The 15,525-nt window shown below is 38.1% G+C and overlaps 1 protein-coding gene across 2 annotated transcripts in view; it reads left to right on the top strand.

The window, feature by feature from the left end:
* Nucleotides 1–15,525, top strand: part of myo10l1 (myosin X, like 1) — a 40,570-nt gene that overhangs the window by 5,130 nt on the left and 19,915 nt on the right. For both annotated transcript variants that reach the window (XM_086094631.1, XM_086094630.1), the window contains exons 2-9: nt 3,116–3,214; nt 10,378–10,536; nt 11,460–11,647; nt 12,580–12,714; nt 13,823–13,947; nt 14,116–14,129; nt 14,206–14,290; nt 14,363–14,469. In XM_086094631.1, the coding sequence (XP_085950757.1) occupies nt 3,116–3,214; nt 10,378–10,536; nt 11,460–11,647; nt 12,580–12,714; nt 13,823–13,947; nt 14,116–14,129; nt 14,206–14,290; nt 14,363–14,469 (912 nt within the window). The remainder of the gene's footprint in view (nt 1–3,115; nt 3,215–10,377; nt 10,537–11,459; nt 11,648–12,579; nt 12,715–13,822; nt 13,948–14,115; nt 14,130–14,205; nt 14,291–14,362; nt 14,470–15,525) is intronic.

The following is a 15,525-nucleotide window of genomic DNA, read 5'->3' as shown; positions in this document are numbered from 1 at the left end:
TATTAGTATGTATAATAACAGAATATTTAAGATATAAATGAACAATATTCTTCAATTGTACACATAAAATAAAATGAAATAATGAAAATAATAGTAAATATGAATGTTTAGTTTGATTTAATTTAATTAATATAAATACTTAATATTAAGTACAGTACTGTGTGTAATCATAATATTGACAATAATTTAAACTATACTGTCTTAATAATATTTTGTAACGATGTATATTAAAAAAAAAAAAAGAAATATTGTTAAATTTTGATGATAAAAATAAAAGTTGTTGTGCAGGTTTACTATTACAGGCAGTAAGCTTATAAAAGCCCCGGCAGATGTTTTTTGTTCTGTTTTCATACCTGCAGTGTTCACTTTCAACTGTAATCCTGTTTAGTGCGACTCCCACAGGACAGGTGACACCCATATATACCCACTCGCACGCAAAACACACCCGCACGAATATAAACGCAAACGTCAGATCTTCTTTGCCGCCACTATAATCTGCTGAAAGCCCGTCGGTCCCGATCGTGTTATCACCTTTAATGGAATATTACTGACACACTTTCATGCCCGGGCTGCTGCTCAGGGAGGGATGGGAGTGCTTTATGACAGCTCTGGATCACCCTTTTACACCAAATCAATACACACAAATGTATTTCTTTTGTTTTTTTGCTCTGCAATGCAAGACTATAAAGCTCATGTCTCTTTTTCTATTAGATTGATTTTCCCTGTTAAGCTTATAAAACTTAAGAGTCAAGTCAAGTTTGTGTACAGGTATATATTTATTTGAGTAATATCCAATTCAATCAAATAATATAATTGTTCAGTTATTGAATTATTTTAAAGACATGTATTTTTTTTCTTAAATTTTATTATGTTGTACGGTTGTAGTTTAAATTAAATGAATTATAATAATAATAATGATTATTATTATATAGAATAAAAATAGAATACACAGACTAAATAAAATTGAATTGGAATATAAATAAGACCACAAACCTAAAAAAAAAAAAAACACTTTGACCACTGTATTACAAAATTACAGAACTATTTAGTCAATTATCACATTCCATATCATTATAAACAAAATAAAGCAAAAATAAATGTCATTCTGGGAAGTCTACTCGCCTTCCTCACAGCGGTTTGACGTGAGGTCAGGGGGGGCTTTGATTCAACAATGAGGTTTAATGGTGCATTTCAACAAGATAGAGGGCTTGGTTAGGTTCGGGTTACCGGGATCATATTTCATAGAGGAGGACGGCAGAATAGAAAGGAGCGTATTGATGGAGGAACTATGCTTTTGGTGACATGTTCAGTGGTCCCCCCGCTAAAGGTTTGTTGTCATGCATGACCATCCCTTCTTGTCTGGACCAGACATTCCCAAGAGGAGAGGGGAGAATGGGGGGGGATGGGAGGAAGACATAAAGATGCACTTCTATTATAATCCTTCAACTGAAAGGATCAATAAAGACCGATTACCTCAAAGCTTCGCATGTGTTCATGCTGAATGCATGTATGGAATGTGGAGAGCCACCAAGAGAGTGAGGTCATGTGGTCATCAGGACACCGTGTCATGTGCCGGGATCCGATAAAAATATGGGCATTGTGTTTGTACTACTCTTGTCTCACGTCTCTATTTTGCTGTGGCCCCTTTTTGCGGGATTTTAGGGTTAGATGTCCAAGACTGAAGGAAAAGTGTGTGACAAGTTCCTCTCAGTCAACCACACGGAATATCAAGCGCTTGTTGCTTTACAGAGGTGGGAAGTCCAGATGTTGCAGCCTTTATCTCTCATTTTAGCACATCTGTCGGTGCACTCAGGCGGGCCCGACTGGAATAATGCGTGACATGTTGAACCTTACTGTCTCTTTAAGAAAATACAGCTGTTGTTATTTGCCAACACCGAATGCAAAGTTGTCCTGTTGACTTTGTCGAATGAGTTCACTAGGCCAAAATAAATAAATAAATAAAATCCCATTCAATGATGGCACAAAACTGCTCAACAGCAAACAAACATTAAGTGCATGAACTCCTTAAGTGACAAAAATCTATTTTAATCTTACGCTATGGTTGACCTGCATGCCATTCAAAGTCCCCAAATTAATTTGGCCAACTCACTCACCTGTAGAATGCAGTGCAGTAAAGTTGACTCTGCTTTGTGGATGCTCCTGTACAGATGCTAGCAATGCTATTAAACGTTGAATTTGTATCCATGTTTTTGGAGGACGCTAATTTAGTAACTCCTCATGCACTTCAAACGAACTGTCAACAGTTCTTGTTTGTTTGCTTTTGACATCCACGTTATCTCATTCACCGCCATTGACGGCTATAGACGTCAAAAATTCATTTGAACTATTTCGATTAGTTTTTTTCCCCACTTTTGTTAACAAGAGTATGAAAACCTAGAATTTTTAGGGGGGATATTTAGAACAAGTGAAGTCATGCGATTAATTACGATGACAAATTTTAATCGCCTGATGCCCCTAATTTTTAATAATAAATTTTTTTAAGAAGAAAAGATTAGTAAAAAATTAGGGGCGTCAGGTGATTACTTTTTTTTATTGTAATTATTTGCATGACTTCACTAGTTAACTCATGATTAAAAAAAAGATTATTAAAAATTAGGTGCGTCAGGTGATTAACATTTTTAATTGTAATTAATCGAATGACTTTACTAGTTAACTCACGATTAATTTTTTTTTTATATCTGTTCTAAATGTGCGATAAAAAAAATGTGTTCATACTCTTGTTAACAAAAGTGGAAGAAAAATGTAATTAATTAGTTAAAATAAATTTTTGACGTCTATAGGCGTCAATGGCAGTGAATGAGTTAAAGTGGTGACTTGGGTTGAAATCTTTACATACAAAGTTCTCTCTCTTCTTCATCAGAGAAAATAGAGTGCTTGTAAGCAATGTCTGCCATCTAGTGATGAGCGTTGTTATTACAACAAAAAACGATCAGCTCCAGTAATCCGTTTTAGAATTTTCAAAAATGAATTGAAGGATGTAGCAGGGTGTCCAAATTTTATGACCATTTTTAGAATTCACCTTATTTAAAAGGAGGCGCAATGACGACCCCATTGGTTTCTGCTCACAGCTTTAATGAACTGTTGCGTCTTCCAGGGGGCCCGCGTTTGGGTCAGGGAGAAGGAACAGCTGGTTCCGGCCACGGTCAACTCCTGCGGAGATGGAACGCTGGTTGTCACTACTGACTATGGACAGGTAAGAACACGCACGCACACAAACACGGTATGACTCAAACATGTTGAACAGACAACGTTTAAGCTTAGCATTGCCACGAAAGGCAGCTAAAGGCTGCTTCACGATATTTTCATTCATTCTAAGAACAACCTTTAATCCCAAAGCAGGCAGCCAGAAAGGTCTGAGACTCAGTTTGAAGCATTTTGAGCCCAATGCTGAGTCATGCAACGTTCGAAGGTGACTCTGCGGTTCATTGGAGTTTTGTGCTGTCCTTTTCATGCTCCAACTTTAGCACCAGCAATGTTCCGACACTGTCAGATTGATGTGTCATCCTTTGTCTTTGCGGCAGTATTGATAAATAGTCATTATTATTAATTTATTGTTTTCAGTGGTGGCTGTTTTAACCTTAAGCATTTTTTGACAATAATGTGACCTCATTAGTCTAAACATGACATTCGGATTAATATTGCACTTGAGGAATATGAGTCATGAAGCAAAATCCAGCCATTTTTATCCATCACAGGGGGCGGCGGCCATTTTGCCACATGACATCAATGTTGCTCAGGTTTCAGGTAAGAACCAATCACTCAACTTAAGAAAAACAGGTGAGCTGGGATTGGTCATTGCCCGAGCCTTGAGCAACTGTGATGTCATCTTCGGTCAACAGCAAGTGGCAAAATGGCCGCCCCCTGAGATGGATAAAACAGCTGGATTTTGCTACTTAACTCATATTCCACTAACGCAATATTAATCTTTTTAATATTACGAGAAAACTTCATACTAAAGTAATGTTGCACTTACAAGAAACATTTTTGAATTAATACAATAAATTATACTTGAAAAAAGTTTTTGGGACGCAGAAATTTGCCCGATGCTGTGGGCACTATTGCATGGTTTTAACTGCGTTAAGCTTCCATCGTGCTGTTTCTCTATCAAATATTCAGCACCTCCAGCAAGAGCTGATGTTTAAAAGCGAACAGGGGGAGGAAGGACGGCAGGGAGCTTTGTTGTGTGTGGAGGGAGTGCGGGGGTTGGGCAAATTAACTCTTTGACTGCCATAAACGTTATAAAACGTTTAGCATAAACCTAGGGAAGGGCGCCGAGGACGTTAAAAGACGTCCCCTATGTTTTTTTTTTTTTTTTTCAAAAACGGGTGCAGGAAAGCCTTGGGCAGCTGTGCTGAAAGAATCAGGCTGATCTGATTAGTCAAAGACTCGTTTTGGCCCCTAGAGGGCAGCGATGACTCTCTTTGCACAAGGTTGGATGGGCCGCCCACCGTGGGCGTCAGTAGAAGACGTGAGGCGGAGCTAGAGTGTTGAGGAGACAATGGCTGATCCAAGCCACAATGGCTTGACCAAGCAACCGGTTACAAGCAGCTCAGCTTGAGCATTTTTTTCAAAGACGGAAAGCATCAATCAATACTAAAAAGCGCATTGATGTCAACGATGATGATGACAACGAGCTCTACGCCAAAGTTGGAAGCTTTGGCCTGTTACTATCACGTAGTAAGCCTCACCGGCTACGCGCGGCTAGCGCTGCTAAGGCCGGAAAACGCGCACAATAGCCGGCCGGGTACTTCTGCACAAGCGGACATTCGATCGGGCGATGGAGAGTTGGCATCGACCAATGCAGATTGATGTCAACGATGATGATGACAACGAGCTCTACGCCAAAGTTGGAAGCCTGGACGTGTTTACGATCACGTTGTAAGCCTCACCGGCTACGCGCGGCTAGCGCGGCTAGCGCTGCTAAGGCCGGAAAACGCGCACAATAGCCGGCCGGGTACTTCTGCACAAGCGGACATTCGATCGGGCGATGGAGAGTTGGCATCGACCAATGCAGATTGATGATGATGATGATGATGACTGCGAGTTTGACGCCAAAGTTGGAAGCCTGGACGTGTTTACGATCACGTTGTAAGCCTCACCGGCTACGCGCGGCTAGCGCGGCTAGCGCTGCTAAGGCCGGAAAACGCGGAGCTGCACAAGCGGACATTCGATCGGACAATGAAGAGTACCCCGAGTCCAATGCATATTCATCGGAGGAGCGGGTACAGTCTGATCACGGAGAAGACACTGTTTCTGGACTACGATGCCACCATGAATGGAGTGGATAAAATGGATCATGCAAATGCTGTTGCGTCTTCTTGCACGCAGGAGAGTGTTACACAAAGAAAAACTGTCGTTGAAACATCCACATATTTGTAAATAGCACCACAGTTGCACACATTTGTAAATAGTTTGCCAAATTGTTGTCAAATTGTTACACTGTTGAATGTAAATAAACGTATTTTGCTATCAAAAAACACTTTTTCATTCTTGGTGGTAGTGTTTTATAGAAGTAAAGCACTATTTAGGTGTTTGTGGCATCATTCATGGACAAAAAGAAGTGTCAAATTCACTAGAATGCATGAAATAATATCGTTTCACTAAAAGCTTGATTTCTCCGTATTTGAGTTCAAAACAAGCGAAATCGGATGCAACTAACCATTTTCTATTGTTGATTACTAAAGAACGGAATAAGGTAGAAACAAACTCTTTTTTTCTGATGAAAGATGAAAGTCCAATCTTTCATTTGGTAGTACGTGTGTTTCCATAGTCCAAACAGAACATTTTCTGTGGACCTTGAAAATCAGTCAAAATGCTTAAATCGGCTGGCACTGGCGGCATCCCTTTTCTGAAAACGTCTGGCAGTCAAAGAGTTAAGGACATTCATAATCCAGAAGAGTAATGAGGATGTTCTCGTTCGGGACGGTCCCACCAGAGGTAATACATTTAGTGACATTAATTTAGTGTCAAAAGTGTTAACATGAGAGAAAAACTACATATGTTGTTTGTGGATTGAGACTTTTGGCCACAGTTTATGATTAGCTGCCAACTGGAGCACATACGTGTGTTTGTATGTGTGTGTGTGTGTGTGTGTGTGTGTGTGTGTGTGTGTGTGTTGAGCTCAAAAACATTACATTCAAAGTGCCCTCGCTGGGATATACAGATTAGATGGGCACGTCTTAATGAGATTTCAGACGTTCAATTACATTATTTTGGCGCACGCTACGAAGGCGGAATGGGAAGCTGGAGGCAATGTTTGGCTGACATCCAATCATGGACCAATTTAGTGCTCTTTTGATTTTCTAGCATTGCTTTTAGGACTTTCTGACAAATGGTTGAAGTACTTTCTGTAAGGGAAACTGAAATAATGTATGGCGTTCCACAAGGCTCACTACTTGAACCCCTTTACTTTTTTATGTATTTATTTTTATTAGGACAGATGTTGATCCATAGTATCAATTAATGTCCTGGTTGAATTAAAATAGGTATTTAAATAACATTTAATTTGGTTGTATTTACTATTTAAATAGAGTAAATGTAACTATTTAGAGTGGGACCAAATAGACACAGTTTTAGAGTAGGCTAATATTTACACTTAGAAGAGAGTAAAATAAATAATTGAAAAAAAGTCACTCAAGGGTTGAGGAACGAACTCACGACCGTCAGTTTGGGAGACTGCCACACTACCACCTGAGCTATGCCCCTCCTACTGATTGCTTATCTTAAAGAGAACAAAAACAATTATTCTGGTTCCAGCTGACACAAGCAATATACTAACACACAGTAGGAGCTGCGTGGCTCAGGGAGTAGGTCGGCTGTGTTCCCAAGCTGAAGGTCATGAGTTTATTCCTCAACACTTGAGTGACTTTTATTCTTTTTTTCAATTCTTTATTATACTCTCTTCCAAGTGTAAATATTACTCTAATAATGAGTCTATTTGGCCCCAAATTTACTCTACAGAATTTACTGTGTTCCTAAAAAGAAAAGCTTTAAAATGAAAAATGATCATTGTTTTGTCTGATGGGCGTCCTACAATGGATCCAGGAAGTAGATCCTCTATCTTCGAAAGTTCGCTAAACAGGTGCTTTCTCGTTCTTTTGAAACTTCCTCTTGGTAGTAAATCTAAATTGGTCTCGTCGGTCGGCAGATCTCAAGAGATGAGGAGTTTCTCCCCTTTGAGCAATGGCGTCGTACTGCTGCGGTCGCCAACGGTTCCTGTCACAGAATCGGCATCCTTTTTAAGTGTGCGACAAACCTCAGACGAAACACACAGGCGCCACCAGCACCTGTGTGTCTAATTTCATTCCGTACGCACACACGCGCAAACGCCGACACACGCACAGGTTATGTTAGCGACGATGCGCGTGTTACGTGACCTGGATTTCTGTAGCCACAGCGTGGAAGCGGTGGCGGGAGCCTACTCGAGCAGGGAACATGCTGCGGGGATGCTTTATGAGCGCACACACATTCACGCAGATGAAACTGAAATGTGACTGTGCAAAAAAAATAACATAAATGCACAATTTTTTTTTTGTGTGACAGTGCAAGCAAAATGACCCACATTCCGCCTCCCCATCAGTTTAATGTCACCAGGCCGCAGAGGACACTCATGCTTGCGCTTACTCTCCGCTCTCATAATTAATTTGACACAAAAACACACGTATGCAAATGGCGCGCATTGCATGCTAAAAAAAAACCCCGAGTGAGACCCCCCTTGGCGAGGGAATGTGGGCTGCTGCTACTCGAGCTTGTAAAAGCAAGAAAAAGGCTTTTTTTTTTGATAGCCATGGAACTTCAAATGGAATTTGAGGCACGAAGCAATGGTTCACGTTATCTTAAAGCTGTCTTAAAGTAAAGAGACTCACCTCCCAAATCATCTCCCTTTGTGCAGCCGATAATCAAAGTAAAGGGTACTCATTTTTGGGTTGTTTTTCCATTTTGATTTTAGCAGCTGGTTAGCAACTTAACTTCCTACTTATTTTTACACGTGTGTGACCAAAATATGTTTTTAAGATGGGCAGAGCATGACCCAGGAACAGACTATTTCTATTTCCTTTTATTCCTATTGGGAAAATGGATGCTGAATCTGAATGAGTAATTTGTTTATTATATTTATTTTAAAAAATAGTATACATATTATGTTTTTAATAAATAAAATACAAATAGATAATATATATAAATAAATATATATAAATAAATATATGCATTAAAAAAAAAAAATATATATATATATATATATATATATAGTATATAATAATGATGTATAATAAATAAATATATATATATATATATATATATATATATAAAATAAAATTATGAAAAGGTATAATTATTTATTAATTTTATTATAAAATTATAATTAATAAAAATATATAATTAATTTAATTAGAATAAATGAACCAGTTATTTCCTTAAACTAAAAATAAATACATGTAAAATAATGACAAATAATAGGCTATATAATAAAAAATATTTTACTTCAATGATAAAATAATTCATTCTCATTTTTATTTGTAATTCATTGAATCATAATTAATTGACTAATTATTTCTTTAAAAATAATTGTTAATGCAAAATTAGTACTTTTACTAATATTTGTCATCTTATTATTTGCAATAAATATTCAATGAGATAGCTAATTCAATAAAAACTGATTAAGTGCATATTAATTAACCATCTTTTGGCTGGAAAAAGTGCAATATTAATGCAACAAATACTAGAGGACAGTTAATAATCTAAATGCTGTGTGGGTCGGATTAAAAAAAAAAAAGACAATTTCCCACTGGCAGGAATAATTTAATAATCATAAAGCGGCTCCTTGTGCAGCAGCCAGGATGAGATTAAACGGTGAGCCATGAAGGTCATACGGCGCATATCTGATCTGAGGTCAGTGTAGCCAGCTTGCAAGTATCTGATAGTTCATCCTGAGTTACTAGGGGAAACAAATGTATGATTATATTGGTCACTGTGCCAAGGGCTCTCCTCTCCTCTCCTCTCCTCTCTCTCTTTCTTTCTCTGCGCACGTCTATTGCTATCTCTGTCTTCAGCTGTAATACGTCAAGTCACATGAGGCGCTTGGCCTGCTCTCTGGCTCCACTCCTCAATCATGCAAAGCACATTCACACATCAGAGAGCTTCAGAAGGAAAATCTGGCACACAAAAAAAAGAGGCTTTCATTTTACATTGCAGACAATACAGACATGGTAGAGGTTTGTGCGCACGTGAAAAGATTCATAGTACACGCCTGCCAATATTTTGTCCAATACAAACTGCCGTATAAGATGGCAATTTAACAATATGTTTGTTGTAGTTTTTGTGCAGCTGCATCATAGTGAGAGCAGTTGATATTATGACTGAATTGTAGTTTGTAGCTTATTATACTTTGTTCGTTAAAATACAAAAATATATACATATATATATATAACAATGCGCACTTTTAAAAGGCCATACTTTCTATTCTTGGACACATTTGAAGCAATGAATGAATGACCTTAACGACAATAATATCCTTTTTTTTTTTTTTTTTTTTTTTTTTTTTTTTTCAAGAGCTCAGTATTGTTCATTCGGAAATGTCATCATCATTGCTCTTTTATTATTATTATTTTTTATTATTATTTTTTTTTATATGTTTTTTTTTTGTTTTTTTTGTGTGTATGTGCGTGCGTGCGTGCGTGCGTGTATTTATTAGCTCACCAGAAAACCTATTAGAAAAAATCTCATACCGTTCACCTAAACCGAACACCAGGAGACCCGAGGGGACCGAAGAAAACCAAGGAAGGCGAAATCCAGCACCGACCAGACACCCCCCACCAGAACTCCTCCCCAGCCCAAGAAACATCCAGACCCCAACAAATCCAAACAAACATAAAATCAGGGAGGCCTCAAGAGACCAAAGGAGAGACCGAGAAAAGGAAGGAAGGAAGGACGGACGAAGCTGCGTGAGATCCGCAGACACCAGCCAGCCTCCACCGATTCAATAACCTGAGGAGGAAACAGATTGTGTCTGAGTTTCGGTAGATGCTGGTGCGGTGGATCTGGCATGCATGAAAATCTCCACCAAAGAGGGGAGCCGTCGACCCCCGCCGGAACAGAGCAAGCGCAACACCTCAGGGCCCCCCAGGCAATAATATCCTATCGGGGTGTGTGACTGTAAGTGTGTGCGCGTGTGTTTGACCTGATTGCGCACTGGGCCACTCCGAGCGGTCCCATTTAGTGACGGATAGGCCTTCCATTTCAAATAGGTCTTCAAAAGTCGCTTATTTAACTAACTGCCGATGCCCTTGACAACATGTAGAGTGCATGTAGAAGTGTACGTCAGTTATGATTGTCACGTGACTGCCGTGCGTGGCGTGTCAGGTGCTGTACCTGCAGCAGGCGGAGGTCACCAGAGAGCGTGTGTACGCCATGCACCAGTCCAGCGTGGACGGCGTGGAGGATATGTCGGCGCTGGCCGAGCTGCACGAGGCGGCCATCATGCACAATCTGTACCAGCGCTACCAGAAGGACAACATCTATGTGAGAACTTTTAATACCCTAAACCCACCTCCATCGTGCGTTATAGGTACTTTTTTTTTTGTACAGTAAATTAAGGTAACCATAGGGTTTAATTCTACTATCAACCACTAGATGGCAGCACACTTATTGCCTGTAACGTGGCATGACTGTAAATTCAAAGGCAAAGAAAAAAAGAAAGCACAGCATTGATCGTCATTGACTTACTGAAGCATTAGTTTGGGATTTTTCATTACATTGTTTTTTTCATGTCAGTTCATTTACCTTTAATTAGTTTTTAGGGTGTGTTTTTTTCTCCAGGTTTTGTTTTGTTTTTTATTTGTTCCAGTATGCTTTATTTTATTTTTTTATATTAATTTTTGTTATTTTTACTTAAAAAAATAGATGGTGTATTTGTTCAATGCAAGATTAAAAAACAATCACTAAGTATTGTGTTATAAAGTTACGTAAATTACAATTTCCTAAAGACTGTTCGACCTTCCTTTGGGGGTTTACTGTATTCTAAATGTATTTATTTCGGTAAACCCCCAAATCTCATGTATGAAATAAGATGACAAAGACGAAAGCGAAATAAATTTTCACTATATTATAGTTTTAATAATTTGTTTTATATATGGAAAGTTTAGTTTTATTTAGTTATAGGTAATGTTTTTCAATTTTAGCTTTATTTATTTTTTAGTTAGTTATTAGTTTTAAAATCACTCCTTTTTTTATTTCATGGGCAAAACATTTTTTTAAGTTTTTCTTTGAGTTATCATCAATAACCTTGACTCACTGAAATCGTTCAAGTCAATTATTTTACTGCAATCTTTTAACCCCTTTTAAGGCTAACACTGTCACCGTGACGACGTAGCCGTAGCAATAATTAGCTAAGTAGGCTAACATGCAACGTCGTGCCCAGATTAATTGCCGATGGCTCTTTCCAGACAAACATCGGCAGCATCCTGGCTGCCGTCAACCCTTACAAGCAGATCCCAGGTCTGTACGACCCGGAGCGGGTGGACCTTTACTCCAAGCACCAGCTGGGTGAGCTGCCGCCGCACATCTTTGCCGTGGCCAACGAATGCTACCGCTGCATCTGGAAGAGACACGACAGCCAGTGTGTGCTCATCAGGTCAGCTCCCACGACAAAGACATTGCTATTGTTTTTATGGATGTCTTGTTTTGACTTATGCTTCTTTTAGGGGATTTACAGTAGTTGTGCAACTATTGGGGGATTTATGGTGGTCTTGTTTTTACCTGCGCAACTTTTGGGGGATTTATAGTCCTCTAATTTTATCCTGCACAACCATTGGGGGCTTTACGGTAGTCCTATTTTAATTGGTTAAATATTGGGGCTGTTGACATCTTATTTTACCATGCAACATTCTAATTTGCCCATTTTTTGTGGGATTTAGGGTCATCTTATTTTGACCTGCCCAATTTTTGAGGGGGTTTATGGCAATCTTATTTTAACTTGACCAATTTTTTAGAGGGTTTACTGTAGATTTAGATTTCACCTTGCACAATATGGGAGGGTTACAGTTGTCTTGTTTTAACTTGCACTTTTGGGGGAGATTTAAGGTAAACACAACACTGCAGAATTTTGGGAAATTTTATGCTAATAAATCTTATTATAAATTGTGTGATTTTTGGTCAGAAATATATTCATCTCATTATAACTTGGGCAACATTTGGGGGATTTAAAGGTAGTCTTATTTTTCATTATCTAGCGGTTTGGTACTCCTATGTGACTTTGGGGGGGGGTTTACGGTTGTCTTAGTTTTTAACCTGAGCGACTTTTTAGATATTAACGTTAGTCTTGTTTTAATTGGTGCAACGTTTGGTTTTTTACAGTAATCTGATTTTAACCTGCACATATTTTGGGGGATTTATTGTATCTGTAGTTTTATTTCAACATCTGCAACTTTTGGCAGGTTTTACGGTGGTCTCATTTCAAATTGTGCATTTTTGGTGGGATTTACGGTAATCTTGTTTAAACCTGTGCAGCTTTTGGAGATGGCAACTCTCGATCAAAGTTTTCCTAACAATTTGTGTGCGTGTCAGTGGTGAGTCGGGGGCAGGCAAAACGGAAAGCACCAAGCTGTTGCTGCAGTTCCTGTCGGTGATGAGCCAGAACTCAGCTGGGGCGCCGCCGTCGGAGAGAAGCACACGCGTGGAGCAGGCTATTGTACAGAGCAGGTATGCTTAAAGCATGCAATAATGTGGAGTGATCACATGGCAGAATCGACTGGAAAGATTGTTCGAGACAACAAAAATGGTTTTCATGCTTTGGTAGTTTTGCTTAGCAAAGACGTTATTATAATGGACACTGTGGCATCTTCACGTCAAAGTCCACTGGAGTCATCTTAAAAATGACATCTCCAAGTATTTTACGATTGTCTTTGATACCGTGTAAGTTGTGCTGCTGTTTTGGTTAGCAACAAGGTTGAAGTTACTATTATGGGAAATGCACAAATTTTGGCACAACCACATTAGAGTCTGCTGGAAAAGCTAATCATCGTTAAAGACGGCATCTACACATATAGTAAGATTATCTTTAATCCTAATGAATTGATTTGGTAGGTGCTGCTGTTTTGGTTAGCAATATCATTCAAATTACTATTCTGGACAATGCATTGTGGCGCATTTAAGTCAGAATCTGCTGGAACACAAATCATCATTAAAGAAATAGTCTCCTCAGAAAGTAAGATCGTTGTCAATACTGTGTTTGTGTTTTATTGGTGCTGCTGTTTTGGTTAGCAATATAGTTCACAAATTACTTGCATATAAAGCACAAACATTTTGAAGCGACTACACGCCCGAGTCTACCAGAATACTAGTTGGCCTTAAAAAGGCTGTCTCCACATGACATAAGATCAGCTTTGACACAGTTTTGGTGCTTTTCTGGGTGCTGCTGTTTTTGTAAGCAAACACATTCATGAATGAATATTAGGTGGCAATGCACACAAAATTGTGGCATGACCACGTCAGTGTCCTTGGACAGTAAGTGTGTCTCCACATAAGATTATCTTTAATACTCTGCAGGGAATTCATAAGTTTCCACTATTTAGGGGCTGCTGTTTTGTTTAGCAACAGAGCTCAAACGGACTAAGGAGTTAATTCATTAATTTCCAAGTGTCAACGGCGGCATCTATAGACTGTCATAATTTGTATTTACCACTGATGGGATAAATGTGTCATCTATTTGAGGGAGTCGTTTAATTGACCAATCAAACACTTGATTGGAATTATAGTGTCCCAAAAGATTTGTCCAGAGAGCTTTGAGTACCCCCTCTTCTCTTGGCAGTCCCATCATGGAAGCGTTTGGGAACGCCAAGACCGTTTACAACAACAACTCCAGCCGCTTTGGGAAGTTCATCCATCTTCACTTCTCAGAGAGCGGCAACATCCAGGGAGGCTGCGTCATTGATTGTATCCTTTTCTGCCTAAAAAAATACCTCATCCCTCACAAACGCAACAATAAATGGATTCATATTACTATAATGTGCCAATTAAATGCTAACATTAGCCTAAAATGTCCACCCTGTCAGCAAGCTCACACATTTCGCTGTTGACTGTCCTTGACTTGCGTTCTGTCAGATTTACTGGAAAAGGTAACCACCTTTGAATAATTTGTGACAGGTTTGTTTTGTTTCTAGGAATGTTGATGATTGGGTTGATCGGTTGCAGAATCGAGTGGTGCGACAGAATCCTGGAGAACGCAACTACCACATCTTCTATGCGCTGCTGGCAGGAGCCAACAAAGAGCACAAAAGTAAGTTTGCTTGAGTATCAAATTTAATGAATTACCCCTCCCTGCCTTTTTGTTTATTTTTTATTTGGTCAGGTCTCTATTTCCTGGAGGATCCAGCGGAATCGTTCCACTATCTCAGCCAGTCAGGTTGCCTGGAGGACAAGAGCCTGAATGACAAAGAGCTGTTTAACAGTGTTATGGTGAGTTCGGCATATATAATCACTGCTTATTGATCAAGTTGTATCAGTATTGACAGGCATATAAGAAAAGAAGAGAAAGAATGAAGAACACAATGATAAATAATACAGATTTTCTTTCCGAAAATGTGTAATAACTACTATGCTTATTTAAATGATAATATTAAAGTTATTAGGTAAAATCTTTTTATAATGATATATCGGCATAATGTATTTTTTTTCTCCAAATGTTAACATTTTAACGCAATGTGTGTTTGTTTTATAATTTGTAATAAAAAATAACAAAAAAATAAACATGTACATTTCTGTCGGTTTAATTTGTATATTTTTTGTATGTCAGAACTTTTTTTTTTTTTATCATTTCTCCAAAAATATATTTTACATAAAAAAATGATTTATAGTTCTAATATTTGTGTATGATAAACATGTGTTGTGTAATTGTCCCCAAAAAATTTTTACTTAATATTTTTGCATGTATTTATAGATAAAGTGTAATGTAATTTTTCCCAGCATTGCCAATTGGCATGGATAATTGTTTACATTACTTAATATGCCTTAGTTGTTTTTATTTTTGTAGGTAATCATATTTTATTATAGTATTTACTTAATTGTAGTTATTTATTTTTAATAAGTACAATGTAATTTTCCCTCCATTATATTTAGTAAAACAAGGATTTATTATTATCACCTTTCTTTGCTAATTGATAAGGAATCAAACAGTTATTTTTAAAAACATTATTATTGTAGTTATACTAATAGTTTACAGATTTAGGTGAATGAGCTGTCTTCACACCGGTGTGTTGAAAGAAAGAAAGAAAGAAAGAAAGAAAGAAAGAAAGAAAGAAAGAAAGAAAGAAAGAAAGAAAAAAACAACTTTGTCGCCTTTTCAACAATGATTGTTTTTTGTTTGTTTTTAAATGGAGGTACAATCTAATTTCATTTTCATTAGAATGAGTTCAATGAGACTCAATTGTCCATTCGACCTCTTTGCCGATTGGCTGGGAGAAATGACACAGTTCCTTCCACCAACTTACATGTATAGCAGAATCTATTTTGACT

Source organism: Leptonotus elevatus, chromosome 14 (assembly GCF_054856555.1).
Source record: "Leptonotus elevatus isolate MCC_2025b chromosome 14, RoL_Lele_1.0, whole genome shotgun sequence".
Lineage (NCBI taxonomy): Eukaryota > Metazoa > Chordata > Actinopteri > Syngnathiformes > Syngnathidae > Leptonotus > Leptonotus elevatus.
Note: the sequence above shows the minus strand (reverse complement) of the source record. Positions and strands in the feature narration are given on the sequence as shown.